Consider the following 23,933-nt stretch of genomic DNA (forward strand, 5'->3'; position numbering starts at 1 on the left):
TATTCAGTGAGGATTTCTACTCTGGCTGGTGGGAGTTCAAGTCCCACCAAGTCCTGAGTGAGCTCCAGGAAATGTTTGGCTTCCAGCTCTGCAGTCATTCTTTGTTAGGCTTCATGGAGTTTTACCTTATGTTAGTTAGTGCAGCTTGGTAACTGGCTGTAATCTCAAAGAGTTTTATGCAGATCTCAAGACTTCTCTCCAGACAGCTTTCTCCTCTCTGGTACTCTGCCTTGCAAATTCTAGCCAGCTTAGACTTTCCATTCTTCAAATTGTCTCTCCACTTCATTGAGACTGCATAGAATCCCCCTCTCTGCACTGTAGTCTGGAGGGTGCCTCTAGGCAGAAAGTTGAGGGGAGTTGGGGATCATAGTGTTCTCTTCATTTGTGTTCCTTCTCTCAGGGATCTTCGTTTTCCTCTGCCTGTTGTCCAGTATGTGAAAACTTTGATCATATATTTTGTATAGTGTTCTAGTCATTTATGGCTGTGGGGTAAGGCCAGATCCAGTTATTCCATCAGGTCCAGTAGCAAGAGCCTGTAATTAAAGTTGTTTTAGAATAAATGTTTATATTAGGGTAATTGTAATTGTAGGTTTATAGAAAAGTGGCAAGGATAGTACAGAGAGTTTTTGTATGGCCCACACTCAGTTTCTGCTGTTAACATTTTACATTACTGTGGTATATTTTTCACAAATTAATGAAAATTATGTATTTTTGGAGCAGTTTTATTGTGATATATTCACATATCAAACAGTCTATCCAAAGTGTACAGTCAATGGCTTTTACTATAATCACAATGTTATGTATTCATCACCACAAAAAATTTCAGAACAATTTCATTATTCCGAAAAGAAGAACTCCACACCCCTTAGCAGTCACCTTTCAATATCTCTATCCTTCCCCAGCCCTACATAACCACTAACCTAATTGAATCAATATTAATATGTTGTTATTAACTACAAGTTCATATTTCATTTGGATTTCCTAAGATTTTGCCTATACATACCATCAAGATACCACTTTACTTTTAGTTGCTTGTCTCCTCCATAATGTGATAGTTTCTTAGACTTTTCTTGTTTTTGATGACATTGAGGAGTATCAATTTTTTAGTAGATTATTCTTCAATTTTGGTGTGTCTTATGTTTTTCTCATAGTTAGATTATAGTGATTGGTTTTGGGGAGGAAGACCACAGAGTAAAGTACCATTCTTATTATGTCATATCAAGAGTACATACTTGATATGGCTCTTGATATCAAGTGACTGCTGATGTTAGCCTTGATCTGCTGGCCGAGGTAGTGTTTGTCAGGTTTCTCCACTGTAAAGTTACTCTCTTCCCTCTGCTTTTCCTACTGAGCCCTTTAGAAGGTAGTCTTTGTGTGTAGCCCACATGCAAAGGTTAGGAAGCTATGCTCCACTCCCTTGAGGGTGAGGTATCTTTGTAAATTATTTGGAATTCTTAATGAATGTGTGTGTTGGGGTCCCCAGGACCACCCCCAGAATTGATGATTTGTTGGAAGACTCACAGGATTCAGCATATAATTGTCCTCACAGCCGTGATTTATTATGGTGAAAGAATACTAAACAAAATCAGCAAAGGGAAATAGTGAATGGAATGAAGTCTGAGGGAAATTAGGCTCATGCGTCCAGAGTCCTCTCAAGTGCATCACACAGAAGTCTCTTCCTTCCTCCAGCAATGAGTTGTGACAACACATACGAAATGTTGCCAACTGGGGAAACTCATTAGAAACTCAGTGCTTAGGGTTTTTTGGGGGATCTCATATGTACCACCTATCTGGAACATTTCCAAATTTCAAACTCCTAAAAGGAAAGCAGGTGTTCAGCCTAAACCATTATCTTTTGTACAACTAGTGTAGAGAGGCTGAGCCACTCTTATCAGTTCTGGAAATGGTGGGGACACTCCAGAAATTCACGTTCCCAGATGCCAGCCATAGGCCAACCTTGCGAGTAGACCTTTTCAAAGAATAGCAGTCAGTCCTGTTAGGTTAACTTTTTATCTGAACAACCATTTAATTTGTCTTTTCTCCCCCATTTATTTATTTATTCAATCATTTAATTATAGCATTATAAACTTACGAATATTTATTTTTATACTTTGACTTATATTCCAAAACTATGTTGTTTATTTTCTTGCTCAAATTATTACAGCTTTGGCCATTGTGAGCTCTTTCTTTGGCTCCTGTGTCCCTTTAACACAACTAATTATTTTGTGTTTTGAGCACTTCCTTACTTTATGGCATTACAAGATGCTTTAGGCTTATCTTGTGTATCAGCCATTTCCTTTTTGAATAAAATTTTAATAATGTTAAAAAAACATTTACAGTAGGAAATTTGGGAAATATAGAACGAAGTAAGTACTAAGTAGGAAGTAAGTAGAATTAAGAAATAAGCACAGTAAGAAGTAAATATAAACTACAAATATAATTATAGATACTTGCTATTAACATTTGCTGCATTATTTAATGAAGCTTTAAAGCAAAGTATGAAGTCATTTTTGCAAGCATTTTCTTTTCTTTTTTGAAAGCACTTTTCTTTCATATTAAAGCCCTTCAAACTCTTTTCTAAATTCCAGGTAGGAGGAGGACTTTTTGAAGAGGCTGAAATCTGTGGAGGCTAAATAATAGTCTAGATGTGATAGAGTATTTGACATTTTGACTTAGCAAAACTTGCCAAATTTTAATTTTTCCCACATAGGGTTATTTTTGATTCAAATTTAATAGTTTTTGAGACTTTTAGAGACTTACTAAAATGAGGGATAGTCCATGTATTTACACTCTTTTCCTCAGAATGGATTAGTAATTGAAGAATTTTATTTCCTTTTGGATAGCCAGAGCATTGAATTATATATTTTCAGTTAAGCCCAGAGTTCATTATAAATTCAGTAATAATTTGCTCAGATTCCATATCTTTATAGCAATATTGTATACTAATTCCTTGAATCCTTAAAATGCCAGTGAAATGGTCATAGAATTAAATGGAAATTGATTAAAAGAAAGAGAGAAACCTAATTTCTAACTCCTTGAGGGCAGGAGAAATGCTGTGGTTATCTTTTGTAACCAATACTCAGGACTTCAGTAAAGGGCAGATGGTACTGAAGTTGTGTATTTCTTAAAAATATTCTAAATCTTACCACTTAAAAGGCATCCTTTAATATACTATAATCCAAGGCGGGGGGGGGGGGGGCGGGGCGGAATATAGTTGTAGGAAATAATCTAAAATAGATTTTTCTGATTTGCCAAGGATATGCCATCTAGAAAAGATTTGTGTTGAGGATCCTAAATATATTTATATCAAATATGTATGTGTGTGTATGAAACACTTGGAGAATTCTGAATTTATAGAAAGAATAATATGGAAGTGTATCCTTTGAGAAGCTTGCAATAAGCTTTAGGTTTTGAGTCTGTTTGAACTCATATGAACATGATAGGAGTATTATTATTTGTATCATATAAAAACAGGAAATAGAATTAGAAAAAGATTGAGAAAGTATTCAGAACACAGTGGGACTCTGCCACTGAAACAGTCCTCAAAATTGATTGTTGGGTGGATATATAGTTTTGGTAGTGAATACTTAAGTGATTTAGGTGATGAAATGTTTGGGAAGGGCTAGAAAGAAAACACTTATTCCATTAGCTTTGTTCCGATGTTTGTGGTTAATATTTGAAATGGTAACACTGCTTATTTTATCCTTTACATCTCTTTCAAAGTTCAGAGAGAGCCACATTCTGTCCACATGAGCCCATTGAGTTATTCTGCGTGTAAATAGAAAGTGCCATTTTTATCTACCCTCTGTAAAAGAAAGCCCTGATGTAAAATGGAACATCCAAAATAAGCCCTGGAATTAATTTTATGCATCTGTGTCCCAAAGAAACTATTGATTTGCTTTGACTATATATGTAGTAATCCAGTGATTAGGTTTAATTGAAACTCATTGAAACTTTAGGTTTCAGTATGTATATTTAGACCCATGTGGGCGAAACGTAAGCAGAAGCAAATCCATCTTTTTTTTTAAAGATTGTGAGCAAATCACCTGTTATTTATCACCACCACCCTTGACCCCTGCAAAATAAAAAAAAAGTTGTGATATGTTCTGTAGGACAAACAGTTCAGTTTTATTGTTTTTTATAAAGGTTTATTATAAAATAACACTGAGGAATGAGCCTCAGTTACTTCTGTGGGACATTATAACCAAATAATATTTAGTGGCTTTTAAGATTTGTGTGAGACTAATAGGTTTAAACTATAGTAGAGAAAATGTGGCAAAATATCTGGAGAAAATGTGGCAAAATCTGGGTTTATGCCTAATAACTTGTTACTTGCTGATATGGTTTAGTTCTGGGCTTAGTTTTTAACAGTGTAGTTTGTTTTGGGTCTAGAGCATCTTTTTCCTTGGATCTGTTGAAAACTGTTTGGGGAAAAGAAGATTGTGTTGTCCACCTGCTTTGTGGAGTGCTTTGAAAAGAAAAATTGAACTGGTTTCTGTCCAACTCAGATCCTTTGTATGCTGATAAGCATTGTGAATGTGCAAGAATGGGAATGTGCTAGGTAGTTTTTGGGACTGCAGCATGCCCTTTATTCATGTAGCATCTTAAGGTATTTGTGTTCCACTAAACATGCTTTGGGAAATCCTGGTCTAACCTGGTCCTGAGGTTGTCTTTGAACAAGAAGTTATGCCTGAATCATAGCATTGCATCAGAGTTCAGTGTTGGTTAGCCTTTGTAGTCCTGATTTGAATCTCATTTTGGGGACTAGTCAAGAGTAGGAGTGGCCCAGACTTTTACAAGACTTCTTGGACTGCTCTGAAGAAATACTGCTTTAAATCCCAACCAACCCCCCCCCCCCCTTTCCCTCCTTAACCTCCCACCTCCTTTTCCTGACCTTTATCTGCCCTCCTCCCTACCCCCTCCCACTCTCCTAACTGCTGCCACTGAATACCTCTTACTGAATGTGATGATCTTTACCCCTTTTGGATGATACTTGTTCATGGAAAGGTGTTATTTTAGCTTCTAAATAGTCTGGTCATTTGATTATGAATGGATTTATTCAGTTATGACTTATCATTGAATTCACTTATTCTTTGTGGTATTTAAGAGATAGAGTAGTGTAGATGGGTCAGTATAAATATATTGCCACATCTGGAAAAAACAACTTGGAATACATGCCTCCACTGACAGGAGAAGGTCGAGATATTTTTCTCTTGAAATTCTCTTAAAGTATGTATTGCTTACGTTGTGAAATTTTTGTACTATTTTGAAGAGCAGTTAGCCTTTTAGTAGTGTCTACTTTCAGTTTAAAACAGTTTCTGTTGAATAAAGGTTGAAAAATGTGTCTTTTATTTGACCGGAGGATTTCCCACTATACATTAAGATTTTGAACGCAAGATTTGTAGAGGAATTATGCTCTGTATTAAGGATAGAAGAGTTTTGGAACAATCCAGTATTAGAATAGTTATCTCTTTGGAATAAGTTGCATACAGCAGAGGAAAGTTTGTCCTGAGCCAAGCAGTTTTAGAGGGCTGATGGACGCTCGGCCACGGTGTTCATTACGTCATCTTCTCATTCAATTAGCCAGCTTTATCTCCAGCGGGCTAAGTGAGACATTGGGCTCTGCATCAGCATAAGCATGCCGAGAAAGTCCCTGCTTACTAAGCCTGTGTGTGTAGAGCAGTAGGAAGATTTTACTACTAAAAACCACCTAGGGAAGACTGATATTGAAGTAGGATAAATACCACTGTTTTTGTTTGTTTGTTTTTGTCAGCTATTAAAGGAAGAGATTCTAATTCACTTTTTATTTTTTCTAAGGCCTTAGCTAGTGAGAAAAGTTGGCATCCAAGGGCAGAGCTTTACCCTTGTCTATTTACTAGTAGTGACCACACTGAAAGCAGCAGGAGACACTGCTCATCAAGACAGATAGCAGGAATATACACAGGATAATTTTGGCAGTGTGTCTGTCCACATAAAGAAAGGTGAGGATGTCCTTCAGGGCACTTACCATAAACTTGTCAGCTTTTCTTCAACCGGATAGTTCATCTGCATTCAGCAGCATTCCCACTATAGTTGTGCGTCACTGCGAGACTGCATGGTAATGAAGCCGAGGCACTGTGGGCCAAAACTCTGCTGCCTGTGAGAAGAGAAGGGACAACGGCTGGAGAGATAGATCAACAAAGCCCTGCTGCTGTGCTGCTGTGCTGTGATTGCAGCCAGTTGGGACACAATGTTGAGTCTACAGGATTCAGTGTTTTTTGAAATTAGCATGAAGTCCTTGTTAAAGTCCTGGAGCAGCAGCTGTAAGTATACATGCCTCACGGGGAGAAATGCTGAGGTATTATCATTGCCATTCCTTGCATGCTAATTCTTCAGACCTGTCCAAATAGAATGAACACTGTTGAAAATAACATGACGAATTTTTTCTTGAATGCTAATCAGTAAACTGGATGCAAAATCTAGGTGTGTGCATGCATGCCCCGTGGTCGTTGTCATATTGGTTAAATTTTCTTTGACTAAAATGTGCCAGCCTTGGTTCTCTTGTTAATTTGTATCATTCTGGCAAAGTTTCTTGCAGTTGATCACAAATGGGGGAAAAAGATGACAGACTCCACTCTCTGCAGGGTTATCTGATACCGGTACAGTAGTGGTCCATAGTTCTCTTAGCATAAAATGTTTGTTTGAAGCAACATCAGCTATTTGAAAGTATCAGACAGTTTAATACAGTTATCATAACTTTCTCCTTATAATTGAAATTACAGTGAATGTTTTCCATATGTAGTAAATTTTCTAATAAAAAACATTTAGAAAGATGTACTTATATTTCAAGTTTAGTCAAGTCAATTAAATTAATGTGATTAAGCTAGTTTGTCCATAACTCCCTTCCTAACATGTGGATTTGGCAGAAATATTGATTTTGCTTTATATTTCCAGTAAGTTGCAGTAGTACTTTTCCTCTGGAGATTTCCATGTAGTTATAGAAATTATTTCTTATCATAGTTTATTTCTTTTTGCCAAAATTATCTTCATAATATAGTAAATCCACGAAGTGAGCAAATGTAGATCCCATTTCAGTGACTGTTTTGCCCAAAGAAAACTGAACTGTAGAAAAACTGTGACTTTTCCAAGGTCATACAGTGGAAAAGAACAGGAACTAGAGCCTGGTTGTTCTTGCTCCCAACTGGACTGCATGTGCCTGAGCAAACGGATGAATAAAATATGAGGGACTACATTGAAAATTTTTCCAGCTTAACTCTTTAGCAAATATTTGTTGTAGTTTTGTTTTTTAAGCAAACAATATGGCAGATTAAATGTTGGTGGTGAAAACCTCGTTGACTATAATAAGAGGAGGTATGTGGGATGCCAAATATGCTGTATTCACAATTTCCGTATTCCTCTTATTTTTGATCTGTAAGTAATTCTTGTGAAGAGATTGTTGTGCCAGTTGACAGAGGATTTTCTTAGTTGTAGGAAAGTTTCTAAGGGAATATATACATTGTTAAAATATTGGGAGAATTGTAACTACTAACTAAAAGACTTCTTGAAAGGGAGATAATAGAGAATACATTTTTACTGTTATAAACTAGACAATGACTTCTAATCTACCTTTCTTACACCTTTCCCCCTCTCTCTGTCTACTTGCCCTCTCCTTACTGATGACTTTTTTTAAATAGTAGGAAAATTTTATAGCGCAAATGAAATAGTGGATTTTTATAGAGGAACAATGTATTGGATTATATCTCAGCAACTTGTCTTCTTGTAAGAACTTAGTTTGCTGAGGAACTTGTGAATTATGTAGTTATTTTGTTCTGTGACCACTTAAATATTTCTGCTTTACCACCTGGACCCTGTAACGAACTACAGCCAAATCTCATTTAATCATATTCTCTGAAACCAAGAGTGAACCAAAAATAGATGTTTGTAAAGCCTTTGTTTTTAGCTGTCTGTGGGCATCCCATTCCCTGGGGCATTTATAGTTTATATCTCTTGATGGTGTTTTTTCAGTTTGAGGGCAGTTAATACTGAAAAGAAATTACTCAATGCTCAATAAGGTCCTAATCATGTCTCCTTAGTCTTGGAAGGTAGAAAAATGTTTTATTTCACCAACATCTGCAGATGTCTTTTTTAATCTTTTTTTTTTTTTTTTAAAGTTTGAAATATTTTTAAGACACTACAACTACAAAAGTACAGTAGTTAGCTGTCTCTTCTCTAGGGATGTTTTCATGACACCAATACTTTTTTGAATAATCAACATTTATTGACTATATATTGTGCTGTTGCAAATATTAAAAAGTATTAGATGTGATCTCTGCTCTCAAGCAGTGTAGCATTTAGGCGGAGAGAGTAAATTTAAATGAAAAGTTAACAGCAGGGGGGTTAGACAAGAAATGTGGCATTTATATTATGACTTAACTGATGACTTATAAATGAAGAAAAAAGAGAATACAGAGGTACAGAGGTGGGAGGAATCATACTGAACTACAGGGGTGAGAAAAGACTTAGAGGAAAAGGAATTTTAATTTGGTTTTGAATGCTAGGTTGTTCCCCCGCTGTGGTAGACTAGATTGCCATCCATTCTCCTGAACCAGAAACCAGAGGGTCAGGCAATACGCCTCTCTTGTGCCTATCCCTGGTCATTTTGGTCATTTACTAAAGCTTGTCATTCCACCTTCTAAAATTTCCTTAGTCTCTCCTGCCTTCTCAGTTACCACAGCCACTGCAGTAGTCCAGGCTTCTCTCTTCTTTTTTACCTGGCTTATTGCTGTAACTTCCATTTTGTCTGTTTCTACCTTCTACATTGCTGCCAAGTGTTCCTTCTAAAATGCCTACTCGTTGTGTCTCTCCATCGCTTACTTCACAACCTTTCTATCCCTCATTGCATATGTCCTTTCGTTACCCAGCCCCTGGTCATTTTGTTAGTCTCTGTCTTGCCGCACTTACCTAGTTCCTGCGGTGGCTGAGGCTCCGCCTCTGCTGCTACCTTACCTGGGTGCACCCTTTCACCCCCTTCTGCCTTATTAAGGAATTCTTGATCATCTTTCAAGACTCCCTCTTCCGGAGTCAGCCAGAGAGTTAATGCTTTATCTGTTCTGTTCTTCACTTTAAACATAATTCTTAGAATAAACTTATCACCTTCTTGATGTTTTTTCTGCTATTGGAATGTATGCTCCCGGAGGGTAGAGATTGATTGTCTTTTGCTTTTCTTTGTATACTTAGTATATTTTGTCTACTTAGTTTTTATGCTTATTTAAATTCTAGTAAATGTGCCAGACAACTAAGATAACACGTAGGAATGCAGTAATTTTTGTTGGTGTGAATGTATAATAGCAAAGAAGGTAGGAGGATAAATATGTGACTTCCCTTATGCTATTTGATGTCTCTCAGGGGAACGATTCCTGAAGCAGGAAGACATAAAATGATACCCTAGTGATTTCCAAAAAAATCAATATTTTACTAAATTCTGGCTGAATTTCATGGGGGAAGAACAGAGAAAAATCTGAGTTGTTAATAGCTTTCATTTTTTAAAAAAAAGGGAAAATAACTTTTCCCTAAAATAAATTACGTTTTTTAAATACCTGTATGATTTTGTCATTGCATATAACTTACTATCAGTGTATATGATTATAGTTCTTTTATCAGTTAAAAGATACATTTTATAAGATACATTTGCATGATTAATGTTGAATGCTATATTTTATATTAATTGCTAGTTTGAGGGCCTGGTTAGCTGGCACAATGTTAATGCAGTGCTGTTGAAGTTTGATTATAGCTGGGCTTATTTCTTTCAGTAACAAAAGTGAAATGACATTCATATGGCCTAAATTCAGGATTTTGTCTTTGTGCCAATGGTTTTCATCAGCATTACTTCTTTTAAAAACTGAGTCAGGGACATTGTTAAATCACTGTGTAGTGAGGATGTTATCATTTGAAAGATTGACTTAGTTCTTTAAAATTGATAAGACAAGGGAAGATTTAGGTCCTGTAATGTCCAGTAATGTATCTGCAATATTAACTAAGATCAAAGTTTTAAAATTACAGATAGAGGATAAATTGACTTATTTTAACCACAATTTTATAAATTAAAATGAAGTAATATATGTTGAGAAATTAAATCTGCATAAATTAGTTAGCTTTTTACACAATGAGAAAAGTTCATAAGTAGAGTTTTTCTTGGATTGTAAAAACAGTAAAAGGCAATCCTGAAAAGCACAGTTGGACAATTTCAGTTAAAAATCTCTGTGTTTTAGGTCTGGTATTGTGTAGGTCTGGTATTATGGTAAGTAAATATTGTGTGTGTTTATGTTCATGTCATGCACATACATTTAGCAAATCTCATAGTGTCATGAAAATTCAGTGAGGAAAAGTATTCTTATTGCTATTTTTTAATAACAGCTTTATTGTACTATATTTCACATACTATAAAAATTCATCCTTTTGAAGTATACAAATTTGGTAGTCTTTAGTATATTCAGAGTTGTATAACCACCACCACTGTCTAATTTCATAACATTTGATCACACGAAAAAGAAACCACATACCTATTAGCAGTTATTCACCCTGCTTCTCAGCTCTAGGCAAGCATTAACCTGCTTTTTATCGATGTAGGTTTGCCTATTCTGGACATTTTATATAAATGGAATCATATGACATGTGTCCTTTTGTGACTGGCTTCTTTCACTTAGCATAATACTCTCCAGGCTTATCATATAGCATGTATCAGTTTGTTATTATTTTTATGGATGAATAATATTCCATTGTATAGATATACCACAAATCATCAGATGATATATTGCTGTTCTTACAGAGCAGTAAATTGGGCTTCAGAAAGGTTAATAGATACTAAGAACACCCCCAGATTTTTAAATCTTGTTTCTTTTTATCCTTAATATCTCTAGTTAAATAGGCTTCCCTGATCAAGTGATACTTGAGCCAAAGTCTGTAGGAAGAAATAGTTAACATTTGGGGGCTGTGATCAAGCCTGGAGGGAAAATGGCCAGTTTGGCGTTATAGAGAGCTATAGGGAGAGGGGTGGGAAATGAGGTTGGAAAGCTAGGCAGGGTCCAGAGCATGCAGAATCTTGAAGGCCTGATTTCGGATTTTGGTCTTAATCCTAAAACAAGTGGGGAGCCATTGATAAACTTTGGGGCTTTCCATTTTTCATGCGAGGATAAGTTAGGAGGCTGTTGGCAGTAGATCAGATGTGAGATGATGGTTGAAACAAATGAAGAGAATGTTTCTTCAGCAGGTAGGTGTGTCATGGCCTACCACATGGGTAGGCACTTTTCTAAGTGCTTTATAAAAATATTAACTCATTTAATCATGGATATGGGAAATATCTGAGAAGAAGGAACAATTGGTCTTGGGTTAGATATGGCAGGTGAAGGAGATTTTTAACTAGATTTTTGTAAAGTGAATTTTGTAGAGTAATTTGCATTCTTGTTGACATTAATTTCAGAGATGTGTCCATTGGAAATTAGTGTTGATTGTGATGGAAAAGAATCATCTTTTCCTTATTGCCAAAATACCCTTTAATCCTTCAGAGATGTCTGGTTGTTCATTTTAGAAAACACAACCGAGATGGGACACACGGACTCATTGCTTTAAGTGAACAGTGTGAACTTTTTGTGATAGTCCCTGAAGTTGGAGTTCCCAGCTCTAGATATTACTGAATTTGGGAACCATGAGTCTGCTTTATCCTTTTTTTTTTTTTTTTTTTTGCTATTAGAACTCCTTAAGCTAGGTTTTCCTCATTTTACAAAGGAGATATTTCATATTCAACATTAAACATTTTGTATTGTGGGAAGTATGAACAAACTGATTATCTAGCTTGTTAAGTATTTGGTTTCACAATTTGTTTTTAAATTTTTCATTGGTAAATATTAGAATAAAGATACCTAATTAAATAATGAGATAGAAATTTGCAGTCAGGTAAATCTAACACAGATAGTATTCCTAGGTGACTGAGACTATGCAGAATGGTCAGTATAATGTCTATATGGTAAGTTTCAGATGCACTATTGATAAGCTTTAATGTCCTAACCGTTCCTTGTTTGTCCCCCCTGTTATAGTCATGTAAAGCTCAGTCAGCTCTTGGGTACTGGGTCTTATGATGGGGAGTTCACTAGTTCAGGTGACATAGCATCAGGCCAGTCTTCCTACTAGTAATGCTATGACTTTGTTCCTTAGTTCTAGTGTCTGGGCTGCAACTGCTTCTTGTATCAAAGCCTCTTCCTATAAAAATTGGTATTTTTATCTTTCTCAGCTTTGCCTTGTCTGTTTGGTACTCCATTTCCTCGTAAATTGGGACCCTGCTTTGTCCATGCACAAACTTGAAGAGGAAGTTCTGCTGATATATGACTTAAGTGATTAAACCCACCTCCCTACGAGCATGCCCACATATTATTTCTTAGACATTTCTTGCATTATACGTATGTTTTTTAGAGATATCATCTGTTCTTTGCTGGAAATCCATGGTGCTTTTTTTGGTCATCAGACCCTTCAGATAACCCTGTTATGCCTCCTTTACTAGATTTCTCATTACCTCCAACACTTCTGATATCCCACAATTATGTATCCTTTTGTTGTACTGGTGTTTTTACAGCCAGCAACTCTTCTAATTGCTCCTCTGTACCAATTGTTAAATATTTTAAATACGACATCTGACAGATACGTGCCCTGTTATTTAGGCATGTCCAGTGTCCAGGCCTCAAACCGTTGGTGCTGGCCTGTTTAACCACTGGCCAAATTCTTAGGCTTTTCTGGACTTAACCATGTTTGCAATTTCATTATCACATTGATAAGACATAGTCCTCTAGCCATTTGTAGGATGGAATAGACCATGTTTTCTTGATTATTCTTCATCCTAGGCTGTTGATAAATGATATCATAGGATGCTACCTGTTCGATAGAGTTTTGGGCAATTTTCTTTTAGGTCTCTTAGTGTTCATTAAATTTGCTGTTTCCCAATAGCAAATTTCCAATAGATTTAAGGACATTTACAAAAGAAAGAAAGAAAGAAAAAAATTCATTTGAATAGGGAATGTTGTGGAAACCAAATTTCAGATTGTTCAGAACTGTTCCTCGTAGGAGATAATTGTAAATGTGATGGTTATGCTTAGAAGGCTATCATATGACTTGTTTTAGAAATCACATTTTCACTATATTATTGACACATGTGAAACAGTAAGTAGTAAAGGCTTTGCAGTTATGTAATTTAGTACTAATGTAACTTAACAAATGCAAACTTATATTTGGTTTATTAAAAGGATCCTTTTTGTTTACAATATGCTTCACTATATTATGGAAGAATCCATGGATGAGTCATTCCTTTTGTAGGTGGGAGAGTATGGAAGAAAAGAAAAAAATTCAATGAAATGGCCTTAGTAACATTCTTGAAGGTGAGATGTGAGTTTTTTTTTTTAGGCCAATAAAAAGAATTTATTGGGAAATGGAAAAAAGAACAGAGCTTGCTGAGAAATGGGAGAGAAAGATGGAAATACACACCAAGATTTCCTCTAGACAGAGAGTGTGCGCTTAACTTTGTGTTATCACCTTTTAAGCTATTGATTATTCCTCCCCTTGCCAAAGCTAAGGGGAGGGGTCTTGGCTGTTATTCGTTACCCCACCAATGGTGGGGGCCAATGGTGAGGCCTGTTTGGAATATCTGGGGCAAGGGAGGTCCCAGAAAGAGAAACTGGGATCTCAAGGTTAAACTCAAAGTTACAGCAAAGTCTTGTAGCCATGTTGTCTGTCGGTCATGTTGCCTCTTGGCATCATTTCCCTGCCTACCTGCCTCAGCTCTCCCCTCAGGGAGTTCATGCCCTTATTCTTAAGGGGGTGCTGAGGGGCGATGGTCATTCTTCTGTAGTTACTTCCTGCTGGTTAGGGTGGTAGTCTCTGCCTGACAGGGCGTAAACATCTCTGGCTATTCTATTAAGGTCGAGGAAAGGCGTGTCCGACGCTGTGGTTGGAACTGACTGACATCCCTGTATGACTAATATCTTGTTCTGGAAGGTGTTGATTCAGGACTTTTAACATATTCAATATCCCTCTGCATATGATCAGTCTCCAGTGGGGGTCAGGAAGCACCACTGCTTTTCTGTCTCCTGGCAGTGGCTCACCAAATAAAGCCATGGAAGTGCTAGATTCCTCTAGGTTCTTGGCTATACTGCATAAAAGAATTTAAGAACATGCCAGTTTAATTAGGCCAGTAAACAGAATTTATTGGGAAACGGGGGAAAAGAACAGAGCTTGCTAAGAAATGGGAGGGAAGGATGGAAATACACTCTAAGGTTTGGTGTGGGCTCCTCTAGGCAGAGAGTGCCAAGGTGTGTTCTTTATGCAGAGTACAGAGGTAATATATTGCCAAATATAATTGGTGTAAAGGGCCTCCCTAATATGACTCAAATAGAAAGCAGTCACTTGGGTTGCCATGTGACATTATTATTTCATCTGCTAAGAAATAGATTTTTCAGGATTCTAGGTAGGATAGTATTATATCTGAACTTAAAATTTTAGCTATGCAGAAGAAGGGAAGGTATTTTTTTAAGTAGTGGTAGGAATTGATGATGACTAGGTTAGAAATAGAATATAGGCACAGGGAAAAATCAGTGATGGTTCCAGACTTTATAAAGTTGAGCTCTCACCCTTTGAAATCACAGGTATTAGAAAGCAGAGGCTTGATACAGTATCAGGAGAGATGGTTTGAGGCAAGGACACAGAATAAAGTGATTTCTAGTATGAACTGGGAGAACCATGTTTGACTTTTTAAAATTAGGCTTTCAAATTTAGGTTTCATTGATCCTTCACTTTATTTCTCAGAGGTTGTCCCCTAACATGTATTTATTTAAGTCTCTCTGAATTGCTTGATAGTTATTATATCCATTATTATATAAATAGGTTTCCTTTATTTATAGTGCTTTTGAAATGTTTTAATGATCAAATTAATTTTAAATAAAATCAATATATAGCACTAACTTCCACTTTAAAAGGATTATATAAGTTAGTGGTTTTCAACCCTAGCTACACATTAGAATCACGTTGGAGAGCTTTAAAAAAATACAGATGCCTGGGCCCCATCCCAAAGATATGTATTTTGATTTAAGGTATTGCCAGGGAAGGCCAGCAGAGTCCAGGACCAGGTCAGAAAACTTTGAAAGGTGAATCTTTTTCAGGGAGTAGAAGCACAATAAACAATTTGACAGAGACAGATTTTTATAAGTTTGCCAATTTACTAATTTATGAGAAATATGCCAAGTAGACTTTAATGCTAGAGTTGGCTGTTCTCCTTGTGGGGGTAGTTCTACACAGATCTAAATTATAATTAGAAGATTACATGGAGTACATGAAGATCAAAGAAAATTACTTCTATGATGCCCTGCTAGAGGAACCAGAGTACCCATCCTTCTGTCCAGAACAATTTCTCCACTGTACAGTACTTGGATGGGCATTGCCTTTCCATCAGCAATGTCTTAAGTATTCTATTTTCCCATACCTTATCAGCAATAGATATAATTGTTCTCTTTAAATATTTGCTAGCCTGATATATATAAAAAGAAAGCTCATTTGTAGCTTAATTTGCATTTTCTGAGTGCTACTAAGTTTGTACCCAGAAAACTTGAAATTCCAGAGTGAATCCGTACATCTATGGCCAATTGATTTTTGACAAGGACACCAAGATAATTTAATGGGGAAGTAGTCTCTTCCACAAATGCTGTTGGAACAACGGAATATCCATGTGCAAAAGAATGAACTTGGGGTGTGGGGAGTGGGTTATATGGGAACCTCTTATGTTTTTTTTTTTTTATGTTTTTTATGTAACATTCCTTTGATCTATTAATTTAAAATTTTTTTTAAAAAGAATAAACTTGGACCCTTACTGCAGACCATTTTTTCATGTTTGTTTTTTAGATTTTTCTTTTGTGAAATTTTTTTTATGTTCTTTGCCAGTTTTTCTTCTTGTGTTGTCTTTTTCTTGGCAATTTGTAAGAGCTCTTTGAATATTTGTTATTTTCCGTCATTTTACATTATGATTTTTTTAACTCCTTTGTTGACTTTGTTTATAGTATTGTTTACCCTATAAATATTGAAAATTTTTATTTAAAAAAACTTTGCATGTCCTTTATTTGCTAAAGGTCGCTTCTCCATGGATTATACATGTACGCTCCTAATTCTTTTTCTAAAATCTTATCAGATTTTGAAATTCATGTCCAGTTTTTGAATATAGTATATTTATTTTTCTCTAGATGAGTAGCCACACGTTTCAACATTATTTGCTAAATAAATGATCTCTTTCCCTCTAATTTTGCTTCTGTTGAATTCTTAAATAGTCTGGGATTTTTAAAAAATTCATAGACATTACTCTGGTTTGCCTACACTTAAGTTTATTGAGTTGATTATGGTCATTTTATATTATGTTTTATATTGTGTTTTGATCCTGGATTTTTAATGGTCTGATTGTAGTTATATTGTATTAAGATTTAGAAAATATTCTTTCTTTATTTTTTGCTCTTCTTCAGTGTTTATTACTTCATGCATTCTCTAAGATAGTTTTATCAAAATATAACCTAAATAAAACAGCACTGAAATTTCAATTGGAATTGTGCTGATTTATATATTAATTTTGAGAGAATTGACAATTATGGTCATATGTCCCCCCATCTAAGAATGTCTTTCCTTCTGTTCAGATCTTTTATGTCCCTGAAGAAGTTCTTCTTCCATATAAAGTCCTATGCTTTTCTTATTAAATTTATTACTACCTATTTTATATTTTGTGAATGGAAGGTTTTTATTGATTACAATTTCTAGGTGATTGTTGCTAGTAAATATGACTTCTTTTCCAATGTTTGTAAAAAAAATTTAATTTTCTTGCATTATCCCAATTATTGGAATAATAATGGATGCTGTTGAGTACTAAGACAAGAATGAATTTTTTTAGTTCCTACTTTTAATTGAAATAGGTTTGGTGTTTTGGCATCTATAATGGTATTTGTTGCTGGAGTTTGGTAAATATTTTATTTGGTCTCTTTGTTGCAGGCTGCTGGATGCCAAAAGGTGAGCAATTCTTTTTCATTATCTGCTAATTAAGTGTCAGCCAGATCACTACAGTATTTAAGAGTCTATAATCCCAAGAATGTCTCTGTGAGCCTGTTTGTTAGCACCCTGTTAGGATATTAGGAGGGTGCCCCTTTGCCCCTTGTGTTCGCCCATCTTCTCAGTCTCAGTGGAACAGAGAATTCAGCCCCCGCTATTTAGTTTACTCAACTCCCTAGGAGTTAAAGAAAATGGCTACACTTCCATAATTGTCAGTTCCCCCCAGGCCCTGGGTCCAGGTGAATGCCTGCTGGAAAACGTTCCTGAAGAATTCTGGTGTTCAGATATTAATACTTGCTTTAAGGCATTGCTCTGCTGATCCCCTGACTCATGTCTAACTAGTAGAGAAAAGCTTGCTATATTAGATTTTTTCATTGGCAATGAATAAATATGTGTTTGGGGAAGCAGAGAACAAAAATGAAAACTTTCTTGTTGCTTTTGATACACATGCATGGTGGAGTTATTCAACTTGTCCACTTTCTAGAGGCGAGGAAAAAGCTTAGAGAGGTTAAATTATTTGACCAAGGTTTTAAATGATACTAAGTAGCCATATCAAATCTGGGGCTTTTATCTCTTGCCTTCTAATTCCATGCACATTTTTAAAATACCACATTATTTTGAGATGTTTGGAATAATTTCTTTGCTAAGCTTCTTGTACCCAAAGATTACAAGAAAATAACCGCGGGGAGACTCCAGCTAAGTGAATAGTGTATTATTTAGATGATAGAGTATTTTTCTTGAGTTTTATAATAGGCGGTATTTCTGTAGTAGACTTCAAATAAAAAACTTTGGAAACATGCCTATGAAGTCACAGGACTTCTATGTTTAGAAACTGTTTTGAATGGGAATAGTTTAGACTAGGATAAATAAACATTTTAGGAACAACTGTTCAAAGTCTGAATTTTTCTGTCCATTGACATTCAACCAGAAATAGAAAAGTTGGGCTACATAGTGAAGGAAAAAAATTTAATTAGCACAGAATAGAAACAAAAAGTACTTACTTAGGAATATACTTAGCAAGAGTTATTTGGAAAACCCCTGAAGGAAGCTATACATTTTTCTTTATGTATATAAGAGAAGACAAATTATTAGAGGGCATGCCAGGCTCTAGACAAAAAATCTTAATATTATAAAGATGTCAGTTTTCTTCCAAACAATTTATGAAGGTATCTCTAAACTTGAATATGTGACAATAGCTGAGAAGATACTGAAGTTAATGAGCAAACAGGAATATGTGTGCCAACAGATAAACCATGTAAAGCTGCATAATTAAAAGTATAGTACTGATACAAAAACAGATTGTTAGCAAGTATTATAGAATGATCAGAAATCATATTTGAATATTCCTAAGAATTATGATAATGATTCAACTCAGTGATGGAATTTCAGTAAATGAACCCAGAAAAAATTGAATAAATATTGAGAAAAATAAAATTAAATCTTTTTCTCATACAGTTAATACAAATAAATTCCAGTTTAATTCTAGATTTAGTTGGAAGAAATAAAACTAATTAAAAAAAGAACTCTAAGAAGACATAGATAAATATAGTAAACACTTATCTTGAGCAAATAGTATGTTAAGAATCCTGTTAAGGGAAAAATAGACACATGAAAATCTGGAGATTCTGGGGGAAATAGCCAGTGATCTGAAAGTTCTTATAAACTCAGGACCTGATTTTAAATTCCAACTCTATCGCTCCTGTGTGAAAAGTGACTTAATTTGGAGTTCGTTTCCTAATTGTAAATGGAAAATAACTTGCAGTGGTGTTCTGGAGCTAACCCCTACCAGGAGTTTGGCCGGCCATTTGTTTTAAACCCTTGGTGGCTTGAAAGCAGACATAGTGGTAGATAGCTCTACATGATGGAAATTGGAAAATGCTACAAATCACGACCCCCTCGCCCCCCGCTTTTTATGAACCATAACCAGTATACCACTTGAAATAAGCATAGGTTTGTTAGGATAAAATGAAATACTATACAGAATATCTTAATAAAGCATCAAATAATGTTAGTTATAATAATGCAAAGTTAGTGCTTTGCAGGAATTTTGAAGTATACCTAGTCTTACGTGGCCATTATGCTCAGCGTACGCTGTATTTGTGAACTGAAGTTATCAACAGATGCTTTCATGTTGTACCTCCCAATGTACACATTACTTACATTTTCTTTTTTCCTCTGAATATATTTGCTGTCAAATACACAGTTTTCCTCTAGATACTTAGTTGAAAGGAAAGATACAGCAATCCAACCGGTTTTACCAGAAGTTGAAATCTGCTGTTATTTTCTAAGCCTGATTTTGCTTTCTTTGTTTCTACTTTAAATTTATCTACCATATATTCTGATTGCGGTTTTGGCTTTGTGAGGAGGGGAGGTTCTTATGTACTCATCCCCCATTTACCTCCATCCTGCCTTTTACAGAATGATCTGTGGTTGGAACCCAACAGATTGTAGACTTTCAGCCTGGCTTATTTCACTTAGCAATATGCATTTAGGATTCCTCCCTGTCTTTTCAATACCTGGATAGCTCATTTCTTTTTTATTGCTGAATAATATTCCATTATAGGGCTGTACTATAGTTATTTATTTTAATCCATTCACCTTTTGAAGGACATCTTAGTTGTTTCTCCTTTTTGGTGATTGTGAATAAAGCTGTTATAAACATTCATGTGCAGGTTTTTATGTAGACATAAGTTTCCAAAACATTTGGATAAATTTCTCAGAGCCCAGTTGCTGAGTTCTATAGTGAGCCTATCTATGGTTTAGCTTTGTGGAAAAACTGCCAGACTGTCTTTCAAAGCGTTGTACCCTTTTGCATTCCCACCAGCAACCAGCGAGTGTTCCTGTTGCTCTTCATTCCTACCAGTATTTGATGTTGTGTTTTGTGGTATCTCATTGTTGTTTTAATTTGCAGTTCTATAATGACAAATGATATTGAGCATTTTTTCTTTTTCTTTTTTTTTAAAGATTTATTTTTATTTATTTAATTCCCCTCCCCTCCCCCGGTTGTCTGTTTTCTGTGTCTTTTTGCTGCGTCTTGTTTCTTTGTCCGCTTCTGTTGTTGTCAGCGGCACGGGAAGTGTGGGCGGTGCCATTCCTCGGCAGACTGCTCCCTCCTTCGCGCTGGGCGGCTTTCCTTATGGGTGCACTCCTTGCACGTGGGGCTCCCCTATGCGGTGACACCCCTGCGTGGCACGGCACTCCTTGCGCGCATCAGCACTGCGCATGGGCCAGCTCCACACGGGTCAAGGAGGCCCGGGGCTTGAACCGCGGACTTCCCATGTGGTAGACGGACGCCCTAACCACTGGGCCTAAGTCCGTTTCCCTTGAGCATTTTTTCATATGCTTATTTGTGATCTGTATATCTTTTTTGGTGAGGAGTCTGTTAAGATCTTCTGCCCATTTTTAAAAATTGTTTTTTTTTTTTTTCCTGTTGTTGAATTTTAAGACTGTTTATTTTATATACAAGCCTTTTATTAAGATATGTGTTTGGCAAATATTTTCCCCCAGTCTGTGGCTTGTCTTTTCATTCTTTTCACAAAATCCTTCTCACATAGCAGTTCTTAACTTTTAACCAAATCAGTAATACCACTCTCTCTCGATTACTGTAGCTTTATAGTAAGCCTTGAAGTCAGATACTGTCAGTTCTCTGAATTTTTTCTTCTTCAGTACTGTGTTGGCTATTCTGAGTTTTTACCTTTCCATATGTAGCAGTTTGATATGGTTATGAATTCCAAAAATAGATATTGGATTATGTTTGTAATCTGATCTGTACCTGGGCCTAATTGAGTTATCATGAAGGCTTTAATTGGGGCACATCATTAGGGCATTGAGTCCCTTCCCCTTGGTGGGTGGGGATTCACAGATAAAAGGCATGGCAAAGGACAGGTTTCTGATGTTGGAGTTTTGATGTTGGAGTTTGATGCTAAATTCTTAAGCTGGAGCTCTGGGGAAAGAGCCAAAACTATTTGACCTTGTGAAGAGAGGCACAGCCTAGAGAACCTCATAGTCTACAGCTGACCTTGTGGAGGAACAGAGGAGCTGGGCCCAGAGGAATCCAGGAAGCCTGAATCCTCACAGATGTCGGCAGCCATCTTGCTCCAATGTGTGAAAAAAGACTTTGGTGAGGGAAGTAACTTAAGCTTTATGACCTGGTAACTGTAAGCTCCTATCCCAAATAAATAACCTTTATAACACCCAGCAGATTTCTGGTGTTTTGCATTTGCACCGCTTTGGCTGACTAATACACCATATAAACTTAAGAATCAGTTTGTCAGTATCCACAGAATAACTTGCTGGGACTTTGAATGGGATCGCATTCAATCTATAGATAGATATAGTTGGGGAGAATTCACATCTTAACAATGTTGAGTCTTCCTGTTCATAAACATGTAATAAATCTCTATTTATTAGATCATTTTTATTTCTTTCATCAGAGATCCGTAGTTTCCCTAATATAGATCCTGTACATATTTTGTTATATTTTATGCTTAAGTGTTTATTCTTTTTCTCTTTGGAGGGGTGCTAATGTAATGGCATTGGGTTTATTTTTCCTTTTCTTCTTTTTTTAAAAAAGATTTATTTATTTCTCCCTCCTCCCTCCTCCCTCCATTGTCTGTTCTTAGTGTCCATTCATGTGTTCTTCTATGTTTGCTTGTATTCTCATTAGGTGCCTCCGGGAACTGATGCTGAGACCTTACGGAGTGGGAGAGAGGTGATCATTCTCTTCTGCCAGTTCAGCTCCCTGGTCTGTTGAGTCTCTTATTGTCTCTCCTCTGTGTCTCTTTTTGTTGTATCATCTTGCTGCCTCAGCTTTCCACGTGGGCCAGCACTCCTGTGTGGGGCAGCACACTTGCGTGGGCTAGCTCTCTGCTTGGGCCAGCTTACCTTCACCAAGAGGCCCTGGGTAACGAACCCTGGACCTCCTTATATGGTAGACGGGAGCTTAATTGCTTTAGCCACATCCGCTTTCCTGATTTTTAATTTTCAAATTCTGATTGCTCATTACTGGTATATGAAAGCAATTAACTTTTATATATTAGCCTTACATCTTACAACCTTGCCGTAATTTGTTAGTTACAGGACGGTTTTTGTTGATTCTTTGGGATTTTCTATGTAGACAGTTGTGTCATCTGTGAACAAAGACAGTTTTATGTCTTCCTTCCAAGTCTGTATAACTTTTCTTTTTTCTTTTCCCTTCCCTTCTCTTCCCTTCCCTTCCCTTCCCTACCCCCTTCCCTTCTCTTCCCTTCCCCCTTCCCTTCCCTTCCCTTCTCTTCCCTTCCCCCTTTCCTTCCCCCTTCCCTTCCCCCTTCCCTTCTCCCTTCCCTTCCCTTCCTTATTGCATTAGGTAGGACTTCCAGTACATTGCTGTATAGGAGCTTAAAGAGGGGACATATTTGTCTTTCATCTCTCTGTCCATCTGCCTGCCTAGCTAGCTAGCTAGCTATTTTCTAAACATTTGAGAATAAGTTGCATACATTTTGCTCTTTGAACACAGTAATTCCGTGTACATTTCTTGAAAACAAAAATACTTATACCGACTTATTCACCTTAAGTTCAGTTAACAGGTTTAAGCAATTTAACATTGATATTAAACTTACAGCCTGTGTTAGAGTATTTTCATATGTCCTAATAATGTCCTTTTGATCTCTCTACTCCTCCATTAGTTCCAATCCAGGATCATGGATTGCTTTTAATTGTTATTGTCTCTTTGTCACACCTTTTTTCCTTCGTTTTATGGAAACATATACACAACATAATTGTTCCCATCTCAGCCAATCCCAAACATACCATTCAGTGTTAGAATTTTATGTACTTTACCTGAATATCACCACAATGTATTTTTGTCCATAAGGCTTTTGTAGAACTAGTCTTCAAAGTTCACTATAGTGATAATCATTTCTATATAGAATGTTTCTTTTTGGTGCTTGTAAAACTGTGCCAGGGGCTGTCTTTTCTGCTGCAGAACTTAAAAATTATACCCATGAAAGTTTATTTTAATAAACTCTAAGCTCTATTTTTTAGAGTAGTTTTAGGTTTATAGAACAATTACGCAAAAGCACACAGAATTCCCATATTCCCCTTCAACTCAGCCCCCACCCTCCAGAGTTTCTCTTACTATCATCATCTTGAATTAGTGCAATACATTTGTTACCATTGATGAACCAGTAGTGATACATTGTTATTAACTAAAGTCCATAGTTTACATTAGGGTTTACTTTTGTCATACAGTCCTATGGCTTTTGACGAATGCATAAAGTCACGTGTCTACCGTTGCCGTATCGTACAGAGTAATTTCGCTGTCCTAAAGGCCCCTTTGCTCCACCTATTCATCCCTCCCATCCTCCCCATAACCCCTGGCAACCACTGATCTTTTTACTGTCTCTCTAGTTTTCCCTATTCCGGAATGTCCTATAGTTGGAATCATTTAGTATATAGCCTTTTCAAATTGGCTTCTTTCATTTAACAATATGCGTTTAGGATTTCTCCATGTCTTTTGTTTATTTTGTTTTATTGCTGAATAATATCACATTGTAAGGTGGTAATAGGGTTTTTTTTTGTTTTGTTTTTAACTCATTCACCTATTAAAGGAAATTGTGATTGCTTTCAATTTTTGGCATGGATAAAACTGCCATAAATGCCCATGAGCATGTTTTTTATTGGACATAAGTTTCAGTTTATTTGGATAAATACTTTGGAGCACAATTGCTGAGTTCTATGGTGAGCCTATGTTTAGCTTTGTGAAGAACTGCCAGACTGTCTCCCAAAGTGATTATACCATTTTATATTCCAAGGAGCAATGAATGAGAGTTCCTGTTGTTCTTCATTCTTATCAGCAGTTG

At 36.3% G+C, this 23,933-nt stretch overlaps 1 protein-coding gene across 6 annotated transcripts in view; it reads left to right on the top strand.

Moving 5' to 3' along the window:
- The window catches only part of FRYL (FRY like transcription coactivator), a 252,518-nt gene that overhangs the window by 80,223 nt on the left and 148,362 nt on the right, over positions 1–23,933 (top strand). Inside the window, exons 1-2 of one of the 6 annotated variants that reach the window (XM_058298937.1) lie at positions 6,132–6,302; positions 17,035–17,052. The exons of 4 other annotated variants lie outside the window; for them this stretch is intronic. In XM_058298937.1, coding sequence (XP_058154920.1) covers positions 6,230–6,302; positions 17,035–17,052 — 91 coding nt within the window. In that variant the 5' untranslated portion in view covers positions 6,132–6,229. Of the gene's footprint in view, positions 1–6,131; positions 6,303–17,034; positions 17,053–23,933 lie in introns of those variants that run through there. One more of the 6 variants, XM_058298942.2, reaches the window with a different exon arrangement.

The sequence above is a fragment of the Dasypus novemcinctus genome, chromosome 1 (genome assembly GCF_030445035.2).
Source record: "Dasypus novemcinctus isolate mDasNov1 chromosome 1, mDasNov1.1.hap2, whole genome shotgun sequence".
Lineage (NCBI taxonomy): Eukaryota > Metazoa > Chordata > Mammalia > Cingulata > Dasypodidae > Dasypus > Dasypus novemcinctus.